General features: G+C 40.0%; 1 protein-coding gene across 1 annotated transcript; it reads left to right on the forward strand.

Annotated features, from left to right (window-relative positions):
- calcrla (calcitonin receptor-like a) lies at positions 1-27325 on the forward strand. The gene is made up of 13 exons (XM_088352673.1): positions 1-144; positions 16689-16785; positions 16865-17006; positions 17083-17193; positions 17263-17375; positions 18037-18128; positions 18195-18321; positions 19646-19799; positions 19878-19938; positions 20031-20097; positions 21573-21791; positions 23799-23840; positions 25819-27325. The coding sequence occupies exons 2-13, from the start codon at positions 16711-16713 to the stop codon at positions 26038-26040; spliced, it is 1425 nt and encodes a 474-aa protein (XP_088208799.1). The 5' UTR covers positions 1-144; positions 16689-16710; the 3' UTR covers positions 26041-27325.
- The last annotated feature ends 435 nt before the right edge of the window (positions 27326-27760 follow it).

The following is a 27760-nucleotide window of genomic DNA, read 5'->3' on the forward strand; positions in this document are numbered from 1 at the left end:
CGGTGGGCTGCTTCCCAACGCCAACCTGACAGCAACATTTCTCGTTTTGGCTGCGCTGAGTACGGATCTGAATCGGTTTCTGCACATTGTCACTACCGTTTTTATTATTTGGAGCAGGGTCGGATCCGGAACGCACCTTCCCGGGTAAGTACGCGTGCGAAATGAATGCTTTATGTTGCGTTATGCAGAAATGTGCAGAGGTGATGCGATGCGGAATGAATGCGTGAATGCAAGTGCTGATGCGTAATGCATACATGGCAGTGGCACTAGCAACCTCTTTTTTTCATCCCCTTTTCTCACCCTTTCTCCCTTCCTCACCCATTGACAATCAGGCCAACGTGGAATAATCATAACACGGATGCGCAGGGATTGGAAGGCACAGCTGGGCGCGCGCATGCGCTCTGTAAAATCGCTTAACGTGTTTTTTTTTCTCCCCTGTACTTTCAAGCGGTCGATTGCGCAACGTTGCTGTGGTGGTCAAAATAAGGTTGGCGGGATAGATGGTAGATACACAGAAATCTGCTAATCGGTTTTGAAAGTTTATTCGGTATTTGCATTGGGTTAAGATTTTTGTGTGAAGTATTTACAATGCAAAAGTTGTGTTAGCACGCTGCCCCACAGCGGAGGTTTAGGGTTCAAGTCCAGCTACTGCAGCCTTCCTGTGTTGAGTTTGCATGTTCTCCCCGTGCCTGTGTGGGTTTCCTCCGGACACTCGGGTTTCCTCCCACATTCAACAAAAATGCATATATGTGCCCGGCGACTGGCTGGCAACCAGTTAAGGATGTCTCCTGCCCACTGCCCCAAGATGGCTGAGATGGGCTCCAGCACCCCCGCGACCCTACTGAGGATAAGCAGTCCACATAATGGATGGATGGAATTGCAATATTGGGCCAATGATACAAAATACATTCCCTCACTGAGCAACAAATACAACTAGAGTGCCAAGATGGTGAGACCTTGCAATATAATCCTGGAACACTAAATAGCTCAAAGTGAACAAAACATGAAAGTAAGACAATACAGGATACCAACAACTTTTAACAGAGTGAACAGAACAATGACTATTCTGCCATTACAACAAGACTAAGAAATCAAATTAATGCTGGAAAATAACTAGCTTTAACTTAACAAAACATGAAAATACAACCACTCAAGTGCCATGACTGCAGAACCATAATGTTTAATACTGGAACACTGAGTAGCTTCAATTAAAAAAACATGAAAGGAGATTACGCCGGATATGTTGGAAAAATAAGAGGTTCTAACGGAATGAAATATACACTAGAAACAATCCCAATCATTGACAGAATAACAACAAGAGTGCCATTTTGACAAGATCATGGAATATAATGCTGGCACACAAACAAGCTCTGAAAGAACAAATCATGAAAGTCAAAACAGTGTATGTTAGGACTTTAACTCGCTCTAACTGAACATCTACGCTACATAACATTGAAAGACTAACTAGATCCAAATGAACAAAACACGAAAGGAGCAAGACACAGGATATCTTGGAATACCAACTGGTTCTAACCGAACAAAACACAAAACGACAGGGCCGTTTGGAACATATTCATGCGTGTATTGAACAACCACATACTTTTCCCATATCAGACAGCCCTAACAGAGCAAAACATGAAAGGAAAACAAAGCAGACTCGTAATAACGTAAATAAACAAACACATGAAAGTAATATAACACAGGATATATTGAACAATTAACTAACTGGAAAAAAACATGATAGAAAGAACACAAAGGATATATTGAAACACAATCTGGTTGGCGCTGAACAAAACATGAAGACAAAAATTAAAAGATAATTTGGGATATAATGGAATAGTAACTGGTTCTAACCGAACAAAACAAAGTGTGAAGTTGTGGGGATCATATTCACATGTGGATAGAACAACGACATAATGTTCTGACACCACCTAGCTCAAACAGAACAAAACATGACGGTAAGACAACACAAGACACAAGATCTTGAAACACTAACTCTTAACTAAACCGAACGGAAAGAAGAACAATGCAAGTTGTATTGGAATGCCAACTTATTTTAACTGAACAAAACATGAAAGTAATGTTGCAGGAAACATACTCATATTTGAATATAACAATTTAATAATGTTCCAACACCTACAAGTTCAAACAAATTAAAACATGTAAGAGACAACACAAGAAACATTTCAGCACATAGAACATGAAAGAAAAGGAAAAAGACACAGGGTAAGATGGAGGACAAAATGATTTCAAAACTAACTACCTGTAACAGAACAAAAACATGAAAGTCAACGCAGAATATTTCAGAACAGAGCTTTACCTGAACCAAACATACAAGTAACGCAGGACACGTTGGAGCAGTAACTCAACTAAACATAGAAGGAAGACGACGCAGGAAATGATGAGACACTAAGCAGCCGTAACTGAACAAAACATTGTATCCAATATTTTTTGTATCTTTTTTGTATTGCCCTTTTCCCCAGCTTTGGAGTGGAATTTTCTACCCTCCATGTTGTGTTCCAAATGAGCTGCATCTGTTCGATGTTGCCCCCAGGGAAAGTCACAAAATCGAGTTTACCAGAGATTAATCTTAAGATAAGTTAAGATAAGTGGCTATTATGTGTTTAGGCTGGAGGGGAAAATCTGCCTTATTGACTGATTGGAAACCTCTGATTCGAGTTGCGTAATGTAAACCAGACCTCAAATTGGCTCCGTTGTCTTGGATCCTCAATTTCAGCAACAGCATTTTCATTTTCAGGTTTTGTTCAGTTAGAGCGAGTTAAAGTTGTAACATACACTGTTTTGACTTTCATGATTTGTTATTTTAGATCTTGTATTTGTGCCAGCATTATATTCCATGATCTTGTCAAAATGGCACTCTTGTTGTTATTCTGTCAATGATTGGGATTGTTTCTACTGTATATTTCATTCCGTTAGAACCTCTTATTATTCCAACATATCCGGCGTAATCTCCTTTCATGTTTTTTTAATTGAAGCTACTCAGTGTTCCAGTATTAAACATTATGGTTCTGCAGTCATGGCACTTGAGTGGTTGTATTTTCATGTTTTGTTAAGTTAAAGCTAGTTATTTTCCAGCATTAATTTGATTTCTTATTCTTGTTGTAATGGCAGAATAGTCATTGTTCTGTTCACTCTGTTAAAAGTTGTTGGTATCCTTTATTGTCTTACTTTCATGTTTTGTTCACTTTGAGCTATTTAGTGTTCCAAGATTATATTGCAAGGTCTCACCATCTTGGCACTCTAGTTGTATTTGTTGCTAAGTGAGGGAATGTATTTTGTATCATTGGCCCTTTCATGTTTTGTTCAGTTGCTGCGTGTTTGTTTCCACCATTGTATTAGATGGTCTGCCACTTTTGTTATTGTTCTGTCCAATTGGGGGATTTTTTTTTATTGTCTTGTCCTTTTATGTTTTGTTCTGTTAGAACAAGTTGGTGCCCCTTCAATGTTTTGTTTGGTTAGAGTTAGTTAATGTTACACCATTATATTGCATGGTCTCTTTGTAATTGCTCTCTCGTCATCCCCTTGTCAGTCTAGTTGTTGTTCTCTCTCTCGACTGTTAATGTTTCTTGTTTCGTCTAATGTTTAATGTTTTGTTCTGTTAGAACATTTTGTTTTTCCATAATACGAGAAGAGGAAGTTTCCAGTGGAAAAACTTTGCGGTCCGGGAAACTTTCTCTTTTTGACCCATTCAGATGACCTCCACTAAGTACTGTGGGGGGGAAATAACAGTCGGCCGTCTCAACAATTCTCTTAACATGCATTTGGCTCAGATGTGTTGAAAGAGGGAGACCATTAAAACGCCATAAAAACAATTGAATACACTCTGTTGTACTTCTCCTGTTACATAAAAGCAACATTGAAACAGTTGTGGATTAAATTTCTGCTCATGAATTATGGAGGGAGGGCTTCATTTGTTCTACTACAAGCTAATAAAACACGAGGACATTTCTACTTCTGGTCAGGCTTTTCAAAATAATACAATACGTTGTTATCAGGTCTATAAACAACATCTATAGGTGGGATTACAGTATTTTAAAATTCACGCCAAAGAGTTGTTGGACAGTACTCCAAGCTATTAGAATATTTGAATAATTCTACTTCCGGTCAGGCTTTTCAAAAGAAAACTGCACGCCATTAGGACGTTTCCCAAAATAATTTAATAGTAATTTAGTAGTAAAAGCAGTAAAAAAAATTGAAAAGGGGAAGAATGCACACAAAAAAATCACAATGTGTAATTAATGATTAATCAATGTATTCATTTAAACATTTCTGAAATACTTGACCCAGTTATAATTAATGTTTTCAAATAAAAATTTTAAAAGCTGTATCTGAGCAGTGATTTAAAAAAAAAAAATGTAAAATACTAATATGTGACATCAACATTTAATATTTATTATTTTGGGTGTTTGAGTTCAAAAAGCATTTTCAAACAACATTATGTGCTACAAATAATTAGTATAGCCAAAACAGACTTTTTTCCACTGTTTCTCTTTCCAGCCTCTCGTTTATCTGAGTTCTGTGATACGCGGCCCAGACACTTCGATAGTGTGTGATTGTCTTTCCTTGAAATGATTTTAACATGCTAGCTATATCCGGTTTTGTGAAAGGTTCGACAAACAACTTTGTACTTATGCATTTTTTTTGGTAGTTTATTTTATTTGGGGTGGAGATGGGAGCGCTCTTGCATTTTTGTCATTTGTTTGAAAATTTACATAATTTATTAATAATTTATTTAGCTTACCATAGAACTTCCTCAAATAGTAAAAGGTCTGCATTTATATAGCGCTTTTCAAATCCTCCCAAAGCGCTTTACAATGTGCTTCACACTTCCCCTTTCACACACTCACTCACACACCAATAGGGAGTCAGCCATGCAAGGCACCTACCAGCTTATTGGGGGCATTAAGGATTCAGTGTCTTGCCCAAGGACACTTCAACATATAACACAGAGGAGCCGGGAATCGAACCTGCGATTTCTTGATCCCAAGATGGGCGCTCTACTTCCTGAGCTAATACCCTCAAGTATTTTTCATACAGGAGTGCATTTAGGCCAACATTAAAGTACGTCTAAGTATACCTGTTAAAATATTCAGAAAGGGCTTTCTTTCATTCAAATGTTTTTGAACATGCTTGCGACATGGTTCCCGAGGATCCTTGAAAAGTCTTAAAAGGCATTGAATTCAGTATTCTAAAGATATAAAGCCTTAATTGGCATTTAAATCTCTTCAATCCAATCTTCAAAAAGCTTAACATAAGATTTTTATTTGTTTGAACTAAAAAGATTTGGTAACATTTATCAATTGTCTTTAGTAATCACCAATTTACTATCTGGCAAAATTGCGTGACCACAAAAAGGGAACTATCAAAACAGTGATGTGGTTTCAGTCAGGCAATTTCAGAGCAGACTTAGCAGGCTTGGGTCTGCCCACAATACACATAGCAGCTTGTGACGTTTACTTAGGACCATGGGAAAGTGTGCATTTATTGAGAAGTGGCTGTCCGGCAAAGTTTTTTCCAAGGCTGAAAGCTGTGCCATGTATTGTGTGCAAGAAATATTTGTGTTTTTCTGTTTTGGGTGTTTCAACTTTATTTTTTTGTAGACTTGGTCTTAAATCTGATTTCAAAAAGCATTAAAAAAGTCTCGAAAAGTCTTTGATATTACTTGCTCTAAGCTGTAGAAACCCTGTAGCTAGCTAGCTCATAAGTTGCTATTGGCAACTAAAGGAAAATTTCAGAAACTTTTTTTTTTTTTAAATACGCTTGAAAAATTACATAAACATGATGTGTTCATCATTTACCTTCATAAAGATTTCCACTTGGTTACAGCCATTACATGATTTACCTTTTTTATGGATCCAGCTTGCATTTCTTCCGTGGCATAAGTGAATTGGAACATGATAGCTAGCATCAGTTGTACTCAGCGCTTGAATCATCATTATTATTATTTGGGAGGAGGGAATTACACTTATAAAATATGTTTCAAAGGTTAGGATTCTTTCACGATTTCAGAAATTAACCTTTGTTTCTCAGTATTAAGCTAGTGGTTAGCTTTCATGCTAGTCCTTTTGAATTAGAACATGCTTGTTTTTCCAGTCGCTATTCATCTCATCTCATCTCATCAGCTGCACCGCTTATCCTCAGTAGGGTCGCGGGGATGCTGGAGCCCATCCCAGCAATCATCGGGCAGTGGGCAGGGCACACGGGGACAGACAACTCACTCGCTCAGTCACACCTAGGGACAATTTGGACCGGCCAGTTCACCTGAAATGCATGTTTTTGGAATGTGGGAGGAAACCGGAGTGCCCGGAGGAAACCCACGCAAGCACGGGGAGAACATACAAACTCCGCACAGTAAGGCCGGGAGCTGGATTTGAACCCACTCAGGAGGTTCCCACGACTTCAGAACTGTGCCGCACACGCGCAAACCACTGCGCCGCCGTGCTGCCCCCCCCAGTCGCTATTGTCAATGGAAAATTATTCCAATCTCTTTAAAATGTTCCACGATTTTTTTTTTTAAATTATTTCTATGATGTTTTTATCCAGCCAACCCAAAAGTTATTGCAAGCATGTGTATTTCCATCAAAAAATATTTACTGTACTTTGTCTTTTTTCCTTAAAATTTTTGGAATCAGAACAAGCCAGTTAACTCTTCAGTTGCTACTTTCGACTTTATGAACAGTTTGATAAACTTGTGCTCGTATTTCTATAGCATAAATTATAACTATTTTTTTGTTTTTACTGGACTGAAAAAATTCCAAGTAGAGATGGACGTTTTTGTTGGCCCACCAACAAAATGTTCAGCCCCAAGACAAACAGCTGCTAATTAAAGTATTGGACAACGGCACTTTCATTATTTCCTCTAAATTGGATCAGGATGTGGGCCGTTATTTGACCCAGAACCTGATCCTAGAACTCAAGCCTTTCCAAGGAACTCCTATGCTGTGGCCCAAGGCCTTCCTCTCCACAAAGTTAATGCTTAACTGGCCAAACCATTTGAAAAACTATTAGGACATCCTACACTCACATCATCCCAGAATTTGATCCTGGAACCAACACAATTAAAAACCCTCACGAGTAACTCGTATGCTATTGTCTGAGGCGTTCCTTCTCCTCAAGGGTCGTCTTTACTAGGTAACTCCATTTGAAAGCCCTTCAGGAATTCCTAAAACCTGATCCTTGAACCCACCCAATCAAGATTACGTCTGAAAAACCCGTATGCTATTGTCTTAGACCTTCCTTTTCCTCCAGAGTCATCCTTAACGGGTTAAACCATTTGAAAGACAATTGGGATGTCCTAAAATGAAATTGTCCCAGACCTGAAAATGGAGCTATTTGAGCCAATCAAGAAAACTCATGAAGAACTTGTACGCTTTTATCCAACGCCTTTGGTTGGTCCTGGTTCCACACAGAAACAAGTACAGTAGCACTGAAGTGAGAACAAATTAGGTTTTCCTTGTCAAGAGTCATACTTAATAGCTGAAGCAATTCGAAAGACCATCAAGATGTCCTAAATCCACATGGTCCCCAAACCCGATGCAGGAACCGACCCGATCGAAATCACTTGTGAGCAACTCGTATGTTACAGTCTGAGGCCTTCGGTTGGTCCTGGCTCAGACCAGAAATAAGTATCATTGGAACAATTTGGTGGAACCAATCAGGTGTTACTTCTCAAGAGTCATCCTTAACAGGTGAAGCACTTGAAAATGCCACCAGGACTTCGTAAAACCTTCCCAGAACCTGATGCTGAAACCAAGAAAATCAAGAGCACTTGTGAGGAAATTGTACGTCATACTTTCTCCTCCAGGGTCATTCTTAACAGGTGAAGCGTTTTGATCATTAGGACACCCTAATACCACATCATGCCAAAACCAGGGCCTGGAACCAACCAATTTGAACCAATCTTGTGAGAAACTCGTATGCTATAATCAGAGGACTTCGGTTACTCCTGGTTCGACACAGAGACAAGTAGCACTGTAACTGGTTGGTGGGACCGTTCTAGTTGGTGAAACCGTTCACGTGCTTTAATTGACTCAATTGACTAAATTGAGAGCGCTTGTGAGGAACTTGTATGCTTTCTTTCAAAATCCTTGGGTTTGTCCTGGTTTGACCCCTGAAATAAAACAATCTGTGCAAATCTAGAAAACAAATCGGTGGACCAAATCAGTTTTTTCTCCTTCAGGGTCATCTTTAACAGGTGAACCCATTTAAAAGAACACTAGGACGTCCTAAAACCACATCAAAACATTTGGACTCCTGCCCCAGCAGATTTACAAGCAGCTTTGCAGGTGCAGTGCCATGACGGGGCCAGCTCTATTTATATCCACTGTATTTTTATCAAAGCTATTTGTACAATTTTTTCCCTTGCGCAGACGGGAGGCCCCCGGAACTGGATCCCTTCGCTATGGGAAGACCTTGGTGCTCTTAAAGCCGGCCAAAGTCAACTTTAGATATGGAACACGAGTACCATCGTGGGGGACCTGGTTAACGTGATCCTTTTTTTAGATATTTTGTTTTGTTTTGAGTCATGTCTAGATTGTGTTTTTTGATTTTGTTGTAGAACCCGTGTACTGGTTTGAGTCCATGGTCTTGTATATCCCCATTTTTTTGCCTATAAATCAGCTTCCCCGGTCACTTCTCTCAATTGTGAGATTCTTCCCCATGAGTTTAGTCTGCTCCTCGTCATTCAGTTCTTGGATTTTCTTCTACTTATCCAGGGTCAGGTTGCTGGGTGAAGGGCCTCAGTATGGAACTTCCCTACCCCCAGCCACTTCATCCACCACATCCGATGTGATCCTGATGCATTCCCGGGCCTGTTTACAAATATGGTCCCTCCAGTGTGGGTCCTGGGTTGCCCTTGGGCCGCCCTTGGGCCCTATGCCTGTTGGATATGCCTGGAACACCTCCTATCCCCAGCCTCTTCATCCATCTTGCACAATGGGATGTCGAAGCATTTCCACACTAACCTCTTTAGCGTGTCCTGAGTTGCCCCTGTGACCTCCTGCCAGTGAAGTATGCTCCGAAGGAGGTGTCCTGTAGGCACCTTTACCAAATGCATGACCCACCTCAAGTTTCTGTCATTTAGATTGTTGTGTTTTCATACGTTTTTATTTCCTAGGTTGTCCCTGGGGCCTTCTGTCGGTAGGACATGCTTTGAACACCTCCTGATCCCCACCCACTTCATCCGTCTTATATAGTGAAATCCCAAGGCATTCACAGACCAACCTAGAGACCTAGTCTCTCCAGCATGTCCTGAGTTGTCCCGGGACCTTCTCGATTAATTGATGACTCTGATTTCTTAAAGACATTTCTAATTTCCTCCTCTTTATTCAACTATTGAAATTTTGGAAAAAATATGCACAAAACAACTAAAAATTCTGTAATATAAAACAATCAAAAAATAATTTGACAGTTAACTTGACAATAGACAAAAATACATAGAAATGTATGCTATACACTTGCAAATATGTAAGATACTCTTTTCATACCACCTTATCCAAATATCATATTGTATTTGGACTTATCATACAACACCAAAAAAAGAAAGAGCAATAGGTTTTATTTTTTTGTAAATCCTTTTTTTTATATGCAGAAAAATATACAAAAAATGTAAACAAACCCATTTTTCAAAATGTTGTCAGCAAATTAGTTTTCTGGTGTTAAATTTTGGAATATGATAAACATTCCTGGTATGAAAATGATACAGTATATGCTCAAAACTGTGCTGTTTCTCTGTATTTCTGTAGCACTACCTGTTACCTTCAAAATGTTTAACTTTCTTTCAAGATAGAACAGTCAGACACTTCAAAGTTTAAACTTCCATACCGATTTTGTTTGTAAATGATGCAATGTTCAATATTTAGCACCCGTATTTAAAAAAAAAAAAAAAACATAACTATTTTATAAAGAGGTCGCCCTCTGCCGGACCAAAGTAGAACAACAAATCGCAGCGTCACAACAGAATGGTGTGCACTCTTATTTGCATCGATTTAACGTACTTGGTGGCTCATAAATCACTTGATTCAACAAATTGATCTAATTAGTTGTCAACACTTTTAATAATCAATGTTGTCAATTAGTTGTTGCAGCCCTACTTAGCAAGGTACACGTCTAGGAGGCATCCTTACCAAATGCCTAAACCACTTCAACTGGCTATTGTCCACAATGAGTCTCCTGCAGACGACTGAGATTCTCACCCTGTCTCCAAGGGGTTATTCAGTTCTTGCCAGATCATTTGTTAGCCTCAATTTTTCTATTCAATCTTTTTCTTTGACACTCTGTTTGCTTTTTGTACATCTGGTCCTACGACTTCCCCCCAACCCTATCAAGAACTAAAACCCCTCACGTGTCAAAGGTTGTTTCCACAATTCTCTTGGGCTGTAATTTTGTCACACGTGTTATACTTTGCTTCATCTTTCCATGACATCAGACCTGGCATATATTCAAGACCTCCAAGTGAGCCTCCAAAAGCCTACTTCCCAAAGATGTCTGTTGTATGTGGACGGCTGGACGTCTAATTGGGGTCCTTTTTTGTTTTGTTTTTTGGGGGTATGGGGGGATTGCTGAGTTTTACTGACAGTTCGCTTCTCCGGTAGATCTTTTGCAGTATCCAGAGCTTTGCAGACTTTTAGGTGTTCCGCACCTGGTTGCCCCAAACCAGTTTATTATGGTCTTATCAGGTCCAAACAAATCTAAGTAAAATTCTTGTTTGTGGGATTTTTTTGGGTGCAAATTGGTATGTGTATTTTGTAAATACCCCTAAGATACAACATTAATCCATTCTGAGTTGTGGATCGCAAAGGAAAATTGCTGTATAGCGAACCTATTTTAATTAGCTGATGTGTTCCAAACCCCTTAGACCTCAGATAAAAACAAAACAACAAAATGCCACTACGTATGTGTAATATATGCATTTTTGTCATAACAAATAAAAATTAGATAAAAATACTTATTAATGAAGGCAGCACAGCGGCGCAGTGGTTAGCGCGTGTGCGGCACAGTTCTAAGGTCTTGGGAACCTCCTGTGAGGGTTCAAATCCAGCTACCGGACTTCCTGTGCAGAGTTTGTATGTCCTCCCCGTGCTTGCGTGGGTTTCCTCCGGGCACTCCGGTTTCCTCCCACATTCCAAAGACATGCATTTCAGGTGGATTGGCCGGTCCAAATTGTCCGTAGGTGTGAATGAGCGAACGCGTTGTCTGTCCCAGTGTGCCCTGCGATTGGCTGGGAACCAGTTCAGGGTGTCCCCTGCTCACTCCCCGATGATTGCTGGGATGGGCTCCAGCACCCCTGCGACCCTACTGAGGATAAGCGGTGCAGCTAATGAGATGGGTAATGAGACATATTAATGAGAAATGACATATTAATTGCCTTTGGTGTGACGTGACTTTAGATGGTCTACTGGAGTGGTGGATGGTTTCAGCAGAAGTACGTGACAGCAGATTAGAATAAAAAATGATTCTAATACAACAAATGTGTGGATTTTCATGCAATCGCGTCATATTTTTATATACTCATCCCGATTTCCACTTGGTTACAGCCATGCAACTTACCGAGGGTAGCCATTCATGTACCTTATTTGTATTTTATGATAATCGCAAGCTTTGTTTCCATGTTTATCATGTTTTTGCCTCTCCCTTTAGCATCACTGGAAGCCTTAGCAAAAAAGATGCAGTCCAAAAAATTACAGTATTGTTACGCCTCTTCGTCAAGTCTTTATGAAGCACCTGAGATTGTGAAATAAATGTACAGAGAAATGTACTGTGGGAAATAGTTCTAGCCATTAGCATATCCGCTTTTTCATGATGCCAGGATGCAAACCATTACCAGACAAACATCCTTAATGATCTCAACCAATAATATAATTCTGTTGTTGTGGTCTTATAGTGAGAAAATGAAGCACAGTAAAATAAAAATGTTGGAAAATTGGGTCATCATATCCCAGGGTCTACTGGTATCAGCACGCCATCCGTTTGCTAGTAGTTTCCACATGTTGTGAAGTGCTCGTATTTATTCCAGCAGTTGTTCAACACGGAACAACTTAATATTTTCCTTCAAACGATTTGGTGAGTTGCAAATGATCAAAAACGGTTTCGATTAGCCCAGTTTAAATTCCAGTACTTGTGAGTCTTCTTCTCAAGATTTCTTATTTTCTTCATGCTTAGGTTTGGAGTTTTACCTTTCCCCAATGCTGGTTTAAGATCAGGGGATGGTGCAATTGTAAGCTGTGCAGTCCTTTGAGACATTTTGTGATTAAGGGCTATACAAATAAATATGACTTGACTTGACTTCAAGTTATCTTTCTATATTTACTGTCAATTTAATATATAGGTTATTGCGTTATAGTTTGCTTTCAGGAGTAAATTCCACGCCATCCTTTGGGTCTCTGAGTAAAAAGGAAATGTTTGTGAATTCCCTGTATACAGTCAAAATATTTATCCTCAGCTGGTTTCCGGGATTTTTCCACAGGTGCCGGAGATAAGGCACAGACTTTCCGCTCCTTCTTTTATACACGTGTGTCTGACTATAGTTGTATTTCTGACCCTTTCTAATGATGATCATAAAAATCCCAATATAGTTCTTGATAGGGCATCTAATGTGTCTAGATCTCTAGTTTTAGGGTTAAAACTTGGACTTTGGTTGAGGTACTGTGTTAAGGGTTAGGGACAAGGGCTAGGAAAGTCATTGTCAGTGGTAAGTCTCAACTTTCTTGTGTTCATTTATATTTGTGACCTTCTTGGGCCAATTTTGGGATTTTTATTATACACTTAAAGACTAATGTTCCTTATTTTGGCATTTTGGTGTGTTTATGTACGGTTAATGTTTGTGGACATATAAGAACATTTTCAGTGGCTGTATCCCATTTTTCCTGTTAGAGCAGGGGTCGGGAACCTTTTTGACTCAAAGAGCCATAAAAGCAAAAAATATTAATTTTATTTTGGGAAAGAGCCACACCATATATTATGAGACAAATTTACTAAATTGCTAAACCGGCGCCCCAGACAAAAGCTTAGTCTTCAGCACATTTATTTTTGATGATTTGATCAAAATTATGAAAAGAGAATAATGCCAGAGCCCCTGTCCCAAATTCAACAAACAGACCACTTTAAACTTGTCTCTTTCTTGCAATTACTCAAGATCGGTTAAACTCCTTTTGACCCTTTTTTCATACATATTGGTTTCAAAACCAGATGCAAGCATTTATTTTGTAAAAACGTCACAACATTCTGAGAATAGGGAGCCTTATGTGTTACCTTTGGCGAGAGATGGGAGGGAATCCTTGTACTTTTTGCATAGCTCCACCCATCCCCTCCACTCACCCAATCAAATGACTAAGTTCTCTTCCGGTGTTTTGGCGTATTTACAGTTCTGTGGATTCATCATAAAGTATCTGAACACTGAACACAGATTATATAGTGAACTTTTAAATAAAGGATTCTTTAGCGTTGTACAGCCAAATCGACTTTTTTTTCCCCCCTTTTTTGTGTGACACCTTGACTGTAAATTGTAGTGAAAAACGTGCCCTATATATACTGCGAAGTGTTACCTTTACATTTAGCTCTGTTTGGCTTTACGTGTACCTGAATAGGATTGACAACTCTGGTTTTGAACAAGATGGAGAAATTTTGCATGCAATCAAATTGGTCTCTGAGCCACAGATACTCATAGAAAGAGCCATATATGGCTCGCGAGCCATAGGTTCCCGACCCCTGTGTTAGAGCATATTATTTGAGTTTGTGTTGAACTTGCAGATGAGGGTTAAGGGTTAGGGTTAAGGGCTAGAGTCAAGGGTAGGTCTAAACATGAACAGAAAAACAAACGTTTGTGTGTTTTTGCGCATTTCTAAGAACATTTACTTTGGCTAGACTATTTTTTTCAAGTTCGAACTTGGTTTTTGAGTTAATATTGGACTTTGGTCGCCATTGGATTAAGGGTTAGGGTTAAAGGCTAAAGTCAACTTTAACAGAAAACCAAAATGTTTGTGTTTCAATCAGGGTTGGGTAGGGTTACTTTAACTGGATTACTTTCAATTTCTTTTGGATTACTCCAATACAAAAAATGCTAATAAAAGACAAAAGAAACTAAATATGAATAAAATTATGACTCACAACAAAATGAAAATAAATCCAAGCAGCTTGCCAACATCATTTTTGCCGTTCCATCTATTCCGTTACTCCCCAAGCCTGCACAAAATTGAGTAATTTTATTCATATTTAGTTTCTTTTGTCTTTTACTAGCATATTTGGTTTTGGAGTAATCCAAAGGTAATTGAAAGTAATCAAGTTAAAGTAACCCTACCCAACCCTGGTTTCAATGTACTTGTTTTTGAGACCTTCTAAGGACCCGTTCCAGGATTTTAATAGACATTTAATCAAGTCAAGTCAGGTCACATTTATTTGTATTGTCCTTAATCACAAAAATGTCTCAATGGACTGCACAGGATTACAATTACACCATCGCCTGATCTCAAAACCAACATGTGGGCAAGGAATGTGGCTAGATCCCTTTTTAAGATTAGAATGTGGTTTTAGAGTCATGGTTTTAGTTGGACTTTTGTTGAGGGTAAGGTTAAGGGTACGGGATATGAGCGAGGAAATGCATTAAGTTTCAACTTAGACAGAAAACCAAAACAGTTCATTTGTACAAATTTGAGTAATATGTGTGCACACATTCAAGTTATACGCTGAGTCGGCTATAGACACAACAACTCGATTATCGACTGATCCGATGTTGCGTTCAGCTAATAAAATTCAGCGCAAACGTAAATAAGCTCCACCCTCACATCTGCGTGGGAACGATTTTTCTCGACATCTTGCTTTGCCTTCAGCAACCATAAAGATCGTTCTCATGTCTTGAGATTTATAAAGTCCCCTAGATGATAAATTTGGATGCATGTATACATCATTTGTTTAAGGAATGAGGGCAAGGGTTAGCAAAAGGAGAGCAATCCCACGGGAAACGTCCGCTAGCTAAAATTGGTGGAGTGAGAGAGGAAATGGGAGTGTGTTTCCAAGCTGATCCTTCCTGTCGTCCAGTTCCTCTTCAGTTACAACACTTTTCGAGCTCGAAGCCTGAGGGAAAATTTTCCTGTTTACACCGACGGACTTGCTCGATTGCCGTTTTATATGTACTTCTTCTCAACAATAGAATTGTCTTCATTGTCATTAATAAAAACGTAGAAAACACTGTTTACAATGAGATAAAACATGATACTCTATGATAAACATGTCATTAAAAGTAAGAAAAAAAAGATTATTTTATAAATTCCATAATTAAGATTGGGCAAAGAGCAAACCATAATTTTCTGGGCTGTGATGATTGCTCTCTGTAAGGTTTTGTTTTTGATTATAATTTTGGATTCAAGTTTTTTGTTCCATTCTAAATTGGCTGTTGATTTCATTGGCTGTGTTGATGACTCTCTGTGATGTTCTGCTGCTGTGCCATAAGCCGGCCTTATCCTCCAGACTGGGCAGAGAACAGCCGTTGATGTAGATGTGGCTGTGTTGATGATGACTTTCTGTGAAGTTTGTTTTTTGGTTGATCTATAGATGGGTTGAAATTTAATCTTGAAATTGTGTTTTGATTGGCAGGGGACAGTCAGTTATTTTCTGGGATGTGTTAATGACTGTCTGTGAAGTTGTTGTTTTGTGTAATCTATAATCTTGAAATTGAGTTTTGATTTTGTGTCATTCTAATTTTGCTGTCGAGCATAGCAATTTATTATTTCGTGGGCTATGTTAATTAAACTCTTTAGGTTCTGCTGCAGTAGTTCAGGCTGGCTATATCTCCAGACTGGGTAGAGAGCAACCAATGTTTTTTTCTGGGCTGTGTTGATTACTCTCTCTAAGGTTTAGTTTTTAGTACATCTATAATTAGAATGACCTATAATCTTGGAATTGAGTTTTGAATTAGTTTTAATGTAATTTGGCTTCCAGGGAGCAAGCAGTTGATGATTTTCTGGGCTGTGTTGATAATTCTCTGTAAAGTTTATTTTTTTGGGTTTATCTATAGTTTAGTTAATCTATAATCTTGGAATTTAGGTTTGGTTTTGTGTCATTCTAATTAGCCTGTCAGGCAGAGAGCGTTCCTCGTTCTGGACTTTGTTGATGACTTTTTTTTAGAGTTTAATTTTTAGTAGAGCAGCCCATGATTTTCTCAGCTTTGTAGATGACCATGCCAAGTTTTGTCTTTCTTTAAATCTGTCATTTGGTTTACCTAAAATCTTACAATTGAGTTTAGGTTTTGTGTCATCATAAGGCATCAGGCAGAGAGCAGCCCATTGTATTCTGGGTAGTGTTGAGGGCTCTCCGTGAGGTTCTGCAGCTGTAAGGCAAGCAGACCATTTACTCTTTATCGTACAGAGAGAAGCCCATGATTTTCTTGGGATGTGACTTTTGATTAATCAAATTATAATCTTGGAATTGAGTTCTAATTTTGTGTTGTTTTTATTCAGCTGTTGGGTAGAGAGCAGCCGATAATTTCTAGGCTGTGTTGTTGACTCTAGTAGGACACCAGCAGCTTTTGTTCTAGATGTTTTTGTGGAGTTGCTGGTGGCGTTCACTTCTGCTGTGTTTCAAAATAATTGATCCCTTTTGGAACTGTTTTTAAATTATGAATTTAACCCTGTGAAGCAAAGTCACCTAGAAAATCCTGTCCCAATTATCTGCTCTAGATCTGCAGCTGTTGAATCTTCAATGGCCGGCAGGAAAATGGAGATCATCGGGATGAAAACCATCACCGCGCTCCTGCTAATGTGTTCGGTCACGACGGTAGGACACTCAGTTTAACGTCCGTTCCTGGCCAGAATCCACAAGGTTCCCAACAGTTTTTTCTCTGATCTGATCAAAGGCCAGTCTGGAAGTCAACGAAACCCAGCAACAGAACCCCACCAATGTCTACCACGACATTGGCCTGACCAGGAACAAGATCGTCACTGCCCAGTTCGAGTGCTACCAGAAGATCCTCAAAGACAGTCCTCCTGATAGACTAGGTGGTCTTGCTCTCTGCAGCAATTCTATCCTTTTCTTCAGCGTTCCCATTCCTAATCTCTGCCGATCTGGTTCTAGAACCCATGTGTAACCGGACCTGGGACGGTTGGTTATGCTGGGATGACACCTTGGCCGGTATCACCTCAGAACAACACTGCCCAGATTACTTTCAGGATTTTGATCCTTCAGGTGAGTCTAAGTTCCGTCATTGAGTCCAGGGTGGTGGGGTGATGTGGTTTTTGTTCTTTTGGCCTGCAGAGATGGTGACCAAGATCTGCACTGACGGAGGTCAGTGGTTCCTGCACCCAGACAGCAACCGGACCTGGACCAATTACACCCGCTGCAATGAACATACAAACGAAGGAAGAGTGGTAGGACAAAGCTTAGGAAAAACCTTTAGGATGATTTATGACCTGCTAATGACAAAGAGCCCTTGTCATTGTTGTATATTCTTGTCAAATGTTTTTCTGTTTCCCACCTTGCTTTTGGCTGAACCACTGTTATGTGGTCTGCACAATTATTCCACACAGCCCTAGCTGACTAATTAGAACAAAGGTAGCACCTGTATCAAACTAAACTGGTGGTAACTTCAGTATAGAACTGAGTATGCCTAACTATTAGGCACGGAAATATTATCAGTATCAAACTTAGACCCCGCTAACTAATTAGCATGGAGGTAGCGTCTCTATCAAACTAAGCCCCTGCTAGCTAAATAGCAAAGAAGTAGCATCAGTTTCAAACAGACCCCGGCTAACAAATTAATGCGGCGGTAGAATTGGTATCAAACTGAGCCAGTAAGTAGCATTTGTATTAAACTAATTAGCACACTGTATTGAACTCACCCCTGAGTAACTAGTTCGCACAGATTTAGCATCCATTTTGAACTCAGCCCCAGTTAGCTAATTTGCTCAGAGGCAGCATCCGTATCAAACTAACGCCAGCTGATGCACCCATACTGAACTGAAACCCGGCTAACTAATTAGCATCGAAGCAATACTGGTAACATGGTATCTAATTTGTTTTTTCCCGCAGACAGCGATGAATCTTTTCTACTTGGCCCTCATTGGACACGGACTCTCTGTGACCTCCCTCTTCGTCTCCCTTGCGATTTTCTTCCACTTCAAGTGAGTCCCTTCAGATTCAGTTCTTAGGACTTTTACAGTTTTTCCTGACTTCCCTTGTCCCCACAGGAGTTTGAGCTGCCAGAGGATCACCCTCCACAAGAACCTTTTCTTCTCTTTTGTCCTCAACTCTGTCATCACCATCATCTGGCTGACTGCCGTGGCCAACAACCAAGAACTGGTCCAGAGGAACCCGGTCAGTCTTAGGAGATAACACATGGATCGTTTTTTCTGTGACGAATGATTTGCAGCAGTTTTCGGAGATCCTGGATGTGGTTTCAGGACTTCCTATACAAACTTTCTCAATTGGACTCTTGAAAGAAGCTTTCTTATATATGAGACATGCTAAGTGGTTAGCATGTCCGCCTCACAGTTCAGAGGCCCTGGGTTAAATTCTAGCCACAGACCTTCCTGTGTGGGGTTCCCGAGTGGGTTTTCTCTGCAGACTCCTGTTTCCTTCCTTGATTGACAGGTCCAAATTGTCCCTTGGTTGAAGTGGGAATGGTCGTCTGTCTTTGTGTACCCTGTGACTGGCAACCAGTCTGGGGTTATCCCCTACCCACTGCCTTAAGTCATCAGGGGTGAGTTCCAGAATTGTATGCTTAGCTTATGAGTGCTTGTCCTTCCGTATAGAAAATACACATGCCTGTCTCTAGAATCCATGGGGGCAGTTCCACTTCCAAAAAATGAAAAGTCGACTATTTTTTCCTCAGCAACCTTGTGCAAAGAAGCATGGCTTTGTTGACAAAATAAGGGTGGTTATGTTCTAACATGGGTCATATTTTCATTCACAGAGGCAACACTTCGACACTAAACACTGTACCTCTGCTTTTTTTCATTAATATTATATGATTCTGAACCAATTGCTTATAAAGGGCTTTACTCAGCCTAGCTTCTGAGTCCATATCTAGTCCAGAAATAAACTTCCATTCATTTATTCTTTTGCGTTTAACTGAGATTGTCAAGAAACCAGACCTCCTTTTTACCAGCCACTTAGTTTGGCTACTGCAATGGGATCCTGAAACATTCCCAGGTCAACCCAGTGACATAGTCTTTACATGGTGTCCTGGGTTTCCCCGAAGGCTTCCCGCCAGTCAGACATGCCCGGAAAACCTCTTGACCCCCAGCCACTTTGTCCAGCTCAGTCAACAGGATCCTCAGGCATTCCCTGGTCAGCCTAGAGACGTAGTCTCTCCAAGGTGTCCTTTGTTGTCCCTTAGACCTACAGTTGGTGGGATGTGGCCAGAACACCTGCTTGATCCCAAGCCATTTTGTCCAAGTCATCTGACATGGATCCAGAAGCCTTTCCTGGCCAGCATAGTATTTATCCCAGTCGCTTCTTACTTGACTGAGGACCGTGGTCTTGGATTTGGATGTGCTGATCTCCCAGCCGCTTTAAACTCGGCTGCGAACCACTCTAGTGAAAGTTGGAGAACCTATTTTGAGGAAGCCAAGTTATTGAGAATGTTTTTGGAATTATTTATTTTGAATTTTATTAATTATGATTTTTTTTCCCCCAGACAAGCTGCAAAGTCTCACAGTTCATCCACCTCTACCTGTTCGGTTGCAATTACTTCTGGATGCTTTGCGAAGGCATATATTTGCACACTCTGATCGTGGTGGCTGTTTTTGCTGAGAAGCAGCACCTCATGTGGTATTACCTGCTGGGCTGGGGTACGTCCGATTATTACAATTTTTCCCCTGTCACAAGTACTTCCAAGAACTTATTCCAAATAATCTATTTTCTCTCAGGTTTTCCTCTTATTCCTGCGTCTATCCACGCCATTGCAAGAAGTTATTACTACAATGACAAGTGAGTAAACCCTTTTTTAGGAATTCTGTGATGCCGTGGCTCACTTGCCCCACGTGGTGTTAATCCTATTTTTTTTATCCCCTGCTCATTAGCTGTTGGATTAGCTCCAAAACATCACTCCTCTACATAATCCATGGTCCAATCTGTGCTGCTCTTCTGGTAAGAACTTCTTGTCCATGTCAAATCCATCTTGAACTCATTCGTACCGTAAACCAGAATAATCTTGTTCTGGATATACTGTGATACAGTAGACCCCTGGGATACAACATTCATGTGTTCAGGTCATTGGACTCACAGTGAAGAAATACAGTATCACCAAATGAAATTTGGTTTAACTTTGGCTAACACTTTGGAGTTAGTGGGTAGATGCAAAGAAAGAAAGGGGCGATGGATATGAAAATGTAATAATGCTAATTAGCGCCAATTCCTTGCTTAAATCGCATCTATTGGCCGTTCTTCATATTTCTTGATTATCTCAAGCTTCCCTTTCATGGTTCATGTTTTTGCCTAATCCTGTAGCATCACTGCAAGCCTGGGAGCTATAGTGTATAAGTACAGTAAAAAGAATACAGTATTGTATCGCCGAATACTAAATTTATTACTAAGCACAATATTTCTGAACTAAATATTGGCATTTTCATGACGCCGTGACACAAACCTATTACATCCTAGAAATTCATGACGTCAATCAATAGCCGACAGGCATTTTATAGACGTAACTCGGCTTATGCATGAACATCGTAAATGTTTAATTTTATAAACATTTTATGCACGAGAAATCCTTTGTTGTCGTTTTTGTGGTATCGTGGGAAAAATGCCTAAATGAAAGGGCCGAAAAACCTCTTGTTCCACATTGTAATGAGAAAAAGAATTAAGGGGGTGACACCCTATCCCAGGGTCTACTGGACTTGAATAACCAAAACTCATGTGATTTTCAGATTTTTTGTGTTTGGGGTGTCTGTGTTTCGGTAAATAAAAAAATCTAAATTTCACTGTCACAAAATTCTGAATTCCACTTATAATAGTCACAAAACTACGACAGCTTCCTTTTGAATAGAATAGAATAAAATAGACTAGAATAGAATAGAGCAGAGCAGCATGGCGGCTGAGTGGTAAGCACATCTGCAGCACAGTTCTGAGGTCATTGGATCAAATCCAGCTACCAGCCTTCCTGAGTTTGCATGTTCTCCCCATGCTAGCGTGGGTTTCCTCCAGGCACTCTGGTTTCCTCCCACATTCCAAAAACATGCATATCAGGTTAATTGGCCGCTCCAAATTGTCCCCATATGTGTAAGGAGCATTTGAATTTTCTGTCTCTGTGAGCCCTGCGACTGGCTGGCAACCAGTTCAGGGTGTCCCCTGCCCATTGCCTGAAGATAGCTGGGATGGGCTCCAGCACCCCCGCGACCCTACTGAGGATAAGCGGTGCAGATAATGGATGGATGGAAGAATAGAATAGAGTAGAATAGAATAGAATTGAATGAAATTGCCTTTGCTGTCATTATACAAAAGTGCAACGAAATTTGAGGGCTTCTTTTTTCAGTGCAAAGTAAGTTGAATTGATAAGATAAAAATTTGTAACAACGATCCAGGTCCATTAACGCCCAATCCGTATGTTGTACCCCCCGCCTTAGGTTAATCTGTTCTTCCTTCTGAACATCGTGAGGGTCTTGATCACCAAACTGAAGGTGACCCACCAGGCCGAGTCCAGCCTGTACATGAAAGCCGTAAGGGCCACCCTCATCCTGGTGCCGCTTTTGGGAATCCAGTTCGTTTTGCTTCCCTACAAGCCGGACGGACGGATCTCATCTGAGATCTACGACTACGTCATGCACATTCTCATGCACTATCAGGTCAGAAACACCTTTAAAAGATCTGGTCTTTGTTTTTTGCATGTACTTGTGATAAATGTAGTTTAGTGGACACTCAAAATAAGGAGAGAGGACATAAATAAATGTTGCACTTGCAAGGAGAACCCAAGAGAGCTTAACGCTCAAATATGAAACCTATTCTAAAAGTCCTTTCTTAACCCTTCATCTTTAATAAACCTTCTAGGTTACAATCTGCAATAAAGGGGTGTTGAAATAAAAAGATAAAAAACACCATCATGATTGGCCAATAATGACAATGATGAAAAAAGTGCATAATAGTCGAAATAATTAACTTTAATCCAAGCCAATGTACTTTGCAGGTGTCTAGTATTTAAAAAAAAAAAAAAAACAACGAGACTCCTACCCACAATATTTCGGTTTCGGTCATTAAAGCTGCTTTAAAGTAAACTTCACAACCAATAATTGTCAGGTAGTATTCGAACACCAAGTAGATCTAACTTAACCAAACAAGAAAGAAGGGCAAGGAAGGAAATATATAACTGTACTTAAAAAGACTTGAAAGGAGAATGGTTAGAATGCAATTGGTCAGTATAGCAAGCTTGACAACCTATTAAACCAAGGTAACTCTAACGCCATCAAAGGATATACATAGGTAATTAAAGACTTGGAAGGAGCATGTTTACAAGGTGATTGGCTATTGAAGCAAGTTTGAAGACCAATCCCTGCCACTTAGTATTACAAAGTATCTCTGACTTAACCATACAATAAAGTAAGGCAATGAAGGATATTTATATGCACACGTGTTGTATCACTCTAAAAATTATAAAATGATATCGTAATATATGTCAAAGATACTTGGAAAGAGAATGAATAGAATTTGATTGGTCAGTAAAGAAAGCTCGATGACCCATAACTCTTAACTTAACAAAACAAGAAAGAAGGAAGTAAAAACAAAGTATAAATATCATAACATACAGAAAAAAACAAGTATCATGATTTTTTTTTCTCTGCATGTTAATTTGATTCTGGGTAGTGAGAATGTAGGTTCTAAGAATAAAGGCCAGAGACGATAAGCAGTTCCTTTGAAAGTTTTACTTCCAGAATATTCCACGCACAAACAAGATACAGACAAAGACTACTGACTAATCACAAGTACAAAGACTAAAATGGCTTACAATTATTCTTGTACAAAAACGGTGGCCCCTAAGCTGAAACAAACCCTTAACACAGACCTGGGCACTCCGGTCCTGGAGGGCCGTATGTTCTGCATGATTTTTGAGGTTTCTCTGATCCAATACAGGTGATTCCAATCACCAGTACCGTTAACGAGCACTTGCTAGCTTGCTAACGAGGTTATAATTTGTATCACCTGAGTTAAAGAAGAGCAAACTTCAAAATCTGGCAGGACGTATGGCCCTCCAGGACCGGAGTGCCCAGGTCTGCCTTAACAGATAACAAAACTTGTGGTACTTTGGTGGTGGAAATTTCCACTGCACAGCGACCCTTTGTTTTAACTAGTTCTAGCAAGTCTAATATGATAGCGCTCAAGACCACAGCTGGCTACAAAATAAGGCACAACTGAAATGATGGAAAGGTTGTATAATAATGATTAAATACGTTATAATAGAATAAATAATACAATCATTACTGAATCAGGGCAGAGGTACATTTCAATATTTCACACATAGTGTATCACTTTAAATAAACTATAAAAAGGTATTGTGACATATTTTAAAGAAGGAGAACGATTAGAATAAAGAAACAGTTCCCCTTCCTTTTGTTTATGTCTTGGGCGTCAGGAAGGAAGTGGGAATGGATGCGATAGGAGAAGTGTTGAAGTAGCCGGCCCGTTAGCTTACTTGTTATCTTAGCGCGTTTCCAGGATGGGCGCTACAGGAAGCGTCTCTTATGCAAGTGGGGGCGATCGCCTAAACAAACCGGAGAGTTCGAGCCGGACGAGATGAAATATTTGATTTTTTTGTTTTTGTTCCACTCACGTTTTTTTTCCACATTTGCTTGTTGTTGCAGGGTCTACTGGTGGCCACCATTTTCTGCTTTTTCAACGGAGAAGTAAGACTTTATTGTTTTTGGGATTGTCCTTGCGCGTCATTTTCACAAAAAACACAATTACAGTAGACCTCCAGGTTACGGCGTCCTCACCTTATGATGATTTCACCCTACGATACCAAATTACATGTTTTTGGCCCCTCTGTAAGCCGTTTTCCCCACCTGCGATATCAACAACAAATTTTAAGATTACCTATGTTCAGTAAACCCAGAGGTTATATCGTACCTAACTAACCTTTACACGTTACGATGTGGGACCTGAACTTTTTCCAGCCCCGCTTTTAAACATTTTCCCCAGAACCACAACAACACCTTGCAATGTTTTCACATTAAAACACATCATATTCCATTTCTATCTCCCTCGTTATGGCATTTTTCCCATCAGACAAAAACTACCAGTTTTGCGAAAAAATATATGTACAGTTAACCCCCACGTTACGAAATCCCCACATTTTCACGTAACAGTGTGGAATCCAATGTTTTTGGAACCCCTTGTTACGGTGTTTTCCCAACCATATGGCAACACACACATTTTCTGAAAATATACATGTAAGGTACATTCCTGTGTTATAGCGCCACTAAGTAGCACGGCGGCGCAGTGGTTAGAGCGTGTGCGGTACAGTTCTGAGCTCATGAGATCGAACCTTGCTGTGCGGAGTTTGCATGTTCTCCCCGTGCTTGCGTGGGTTTCCTCCGGGCACTCCGGTTTCCTCCCACATTCCGAAAACATGCATGTCAGGTTAATTGGCCAGTCCAAATTGTCCCTAGGTGTGAATGGCGGGTAAGTTGTCTGTCCCTGTGTGCCCTGCGACTGGCTAGCAACCAGTTCAGGGTGTCCCCTGCCCATTCCCCGAAGATTGCTGGGATGGGCTCCAGCACCCCCGCGACCCTACTGAGCATAAGCGGTACAGATAATGGATGGATGGATGGCGCCACTGCCTTAGAACATTTTTATTTTACGGTGGGTTTTGTCAGCCCCAAGTTACAGCCTTTTCCCCACCATTTGACAACAACAACGCCTTGAGATGTCTTTGCATTAGGAGTGGAATACAGTGTTTTTCTGGCCCCCTCATCGCGGTAATTTTCCCACTGTACCACATCAACAACCAATTTTCTGAAAAAAATATATGTACGGCATCCCTACTATATGATGTTTTTATGTAACGATGTGGAATATAAATTTATGCGGCCCCTCGTTACAGCATTTTTCCCGTCATATGAGAGCAACAACACTTTACGACACCTTTACGTTAGGATTTGGAATACAGTGTTTTCAACTCTCTCGTTACGGCATTTTCCTCACGATACAAAAACAACAAATCCTCCGAAAGAATATATGTATTGTAGAGCCGCAGTATACAGTGTTCCTACCTTCTGATGCTTTCACATTACTGTGTGGCATTCCATGTTTTTTCGCCCCCTTCGTTACAGCATTTTTTAACAGTACAACAACAAAATTAGATTCTCCCAAAGATATATACAGGGGTGGAAAACGTGAATTGTTGTTGACGTATCCTGTAACTAATGTTTTTTTTCCCTTCTAATGTATAGCTCTTGATTATTAAACTGACATAGAGGACAGCCACAATTTTTGGACTCAATAAATTGAAGATTTCGTAAGGCGGGGTCGCCGTACCCCAGGGTCCTAAAGCGTAAGCTGGGGTTGCTGTATCCTCTTCTGTAACAAATGCTACTTCATTTTCCTTCAAATGTATAGCTCCTGATTGATAATCGACCAGTAGAAGGCAGCCACAGATTTTGGCCACGCAAACGTTTTTACCGTAAAGTGAAAATGCTGTAAGCAGGTGCATCCTGGGGGCCTATTGTAATAGCTAACCAAAGTAAAGATGACGAAGACTGGAAGTCCAAAATAATCTGGAACTTGTCATAGTCCTTGAAATGTTTATAGTCTCTGAGGAAAGAACTTGAGCAGGAACTTTTTTCAGCAACTGACTGTTTTTTCTCATCTTACCCAAACTAGGTCCAAGCAGTTTTACGGCGGCACTGGAACCAGTACAACCTCCAGTTCGGTAGCAGCGTGGGAAACCATTCGGACGCCCTTCGTTCGGCGTCCTACACGGCCTCCTCCATCACCGAGGTGCCAGGTTGCTACAGCATTGACGGACATTCGGAGCACCTGAACGGAAAAGGGTGCTTTGACGCAGACGCCTCCATCCTAAGGTCCGACAACCCCTTCGCCTGATTCACGGCCTCCTCCGACCCCCCAGGCAGCCGCGACTGGACTGAAAGGAAAAGACCGAATACAAAAGGTCTTCAGTCGGTGTTGTTCTCTGAAGGCCTTGGATGAGAGGACTATCGGTGAATCCTTTGGACCATTGTGCCAGAATCCTAAATCTTCGCCTCCAAGTCCCGTTAGGATTGACGGTTATTCTTCTTTTGACTAATCTCCAGAATCTGTACGTTCCTCCCAGATGACGTTTTCACAGATCAACGGAAGGTTGCCATTATGGATCACTTTTTTCGTTGACAAAACTATAAGGCGGCTTGAGACGACTGCAAAACTACTTTTTTGTGGCACTCGTTTATCATAATACAGAAAAGATCTTCACCAAGTTTTGTATATGTATGGGTATATATGCGAAAAAATGTGTTCAAGGAGTCCCAGAAGCCGGTTTCCCAGATAAACCTCAATTCTTTTGGCCCAATTCTTTGTCGACAAAACGACAAAGCAACCGTCGACACAAGCCCTGAGCCCCGATTTGGTAAAATACGGAACTTTTTCCGAAGTTATGTAGATAAATAAAATATATACATCATATCTTCTATGAGTCCCAGATGTCGTTTTCACAGATCAACCAGAAGTTGGTTGTTCGCAGCAGTTTTTGTTGCCAAAAAAACAGGCGATGCAGGACAACGGTTTTCGTGACACAGATTGGATTTTCACTTAGTTTTATATATGATATTGTATAAGACAAGTCCTAGATGTCTGATTCACAGTTCAACCCTCTTAGTATTTACGTTTATTCTTATTTTGATTAACCAAGCTGCAGAAATTGTACATTTTTCTACTAGTCCCAGGTGTCGTTTTTACAGATCAACCGGAAGTTGGTGGTTTTGGACCAGTTTTTTGTTGACAAAACAAATGGTGATGCATGACGGCGGTTATTCCGGCGCCTGATTTATCAAAATATGGAACAGATTTTCGCATAGTTTTAGATTTAGTATATCTTCCACAAGTCTCAGATGTCCGTTTCACAAATATACCAAAAAGACAGGGCGACTGGTGACACGAGACGTTGGTTCTCGGAATACGGAACAGATTTTCACACACACGCATATACATATATGTATGTATGTATCTCTTTTTATACTATCTTTTTACAAATCAACCAATCAACCCAAAGTATGCCATTTTGGACAAAACAACACCCCGACACGAGACGACGGTTCTTATGGCACCCGATTTAGCGAAATACAGAGCAGACTTTCACATAGTTTATATATATATATATATATATATATATATATATATAAACTATGTGAAAGTCTGCTCTATATATATATATCATACTGTATTTCTTTAACTGCTATAACTGCTATAAATAACGTGATCATATTTATTTTTTGCTGTTGATAAGCTTTTTTCAGGATAGAATTATATTTGTTTGAATAAGCTGAGGTTTATTTTATTTCTTCACCAAATGGCACATAACAGTAATTTTTTGGTGGTTTATTCATTATATCTTCTAACACTGGAAAAGAAGGGCGGGGTTCAGCTGAATTTATGTGAATGTTTTGGTGTGTTGAACACACGATGCAGTATTAGCATTAGCGCTTGTATTTAGCTTTCATGAATTGAACAGATGTTTGTATTGAATGTGAGCGTGAATGAAAAAAATGAATAAACGATGACATTTTTTGTCCCTATGATTATCAGTCAATGTACTGGGAGAATGTTTTAT

The sequence above is a fragment of the Urocampus carinirostris genome, chromosome 14, assembly GCF_059441175.1.
Source record: "Urocampus carinirostris isolate Australia breed hairy pipefish chromosome 14, RoL_Ucar_1.0, whole genome shotgun sequence".
NCBI lineage: Eukaryota > Metazoa > Chordata > Actinopteri > Syngnathiformes > Syngnathidae > Urocampus > Urocampus carinirostris.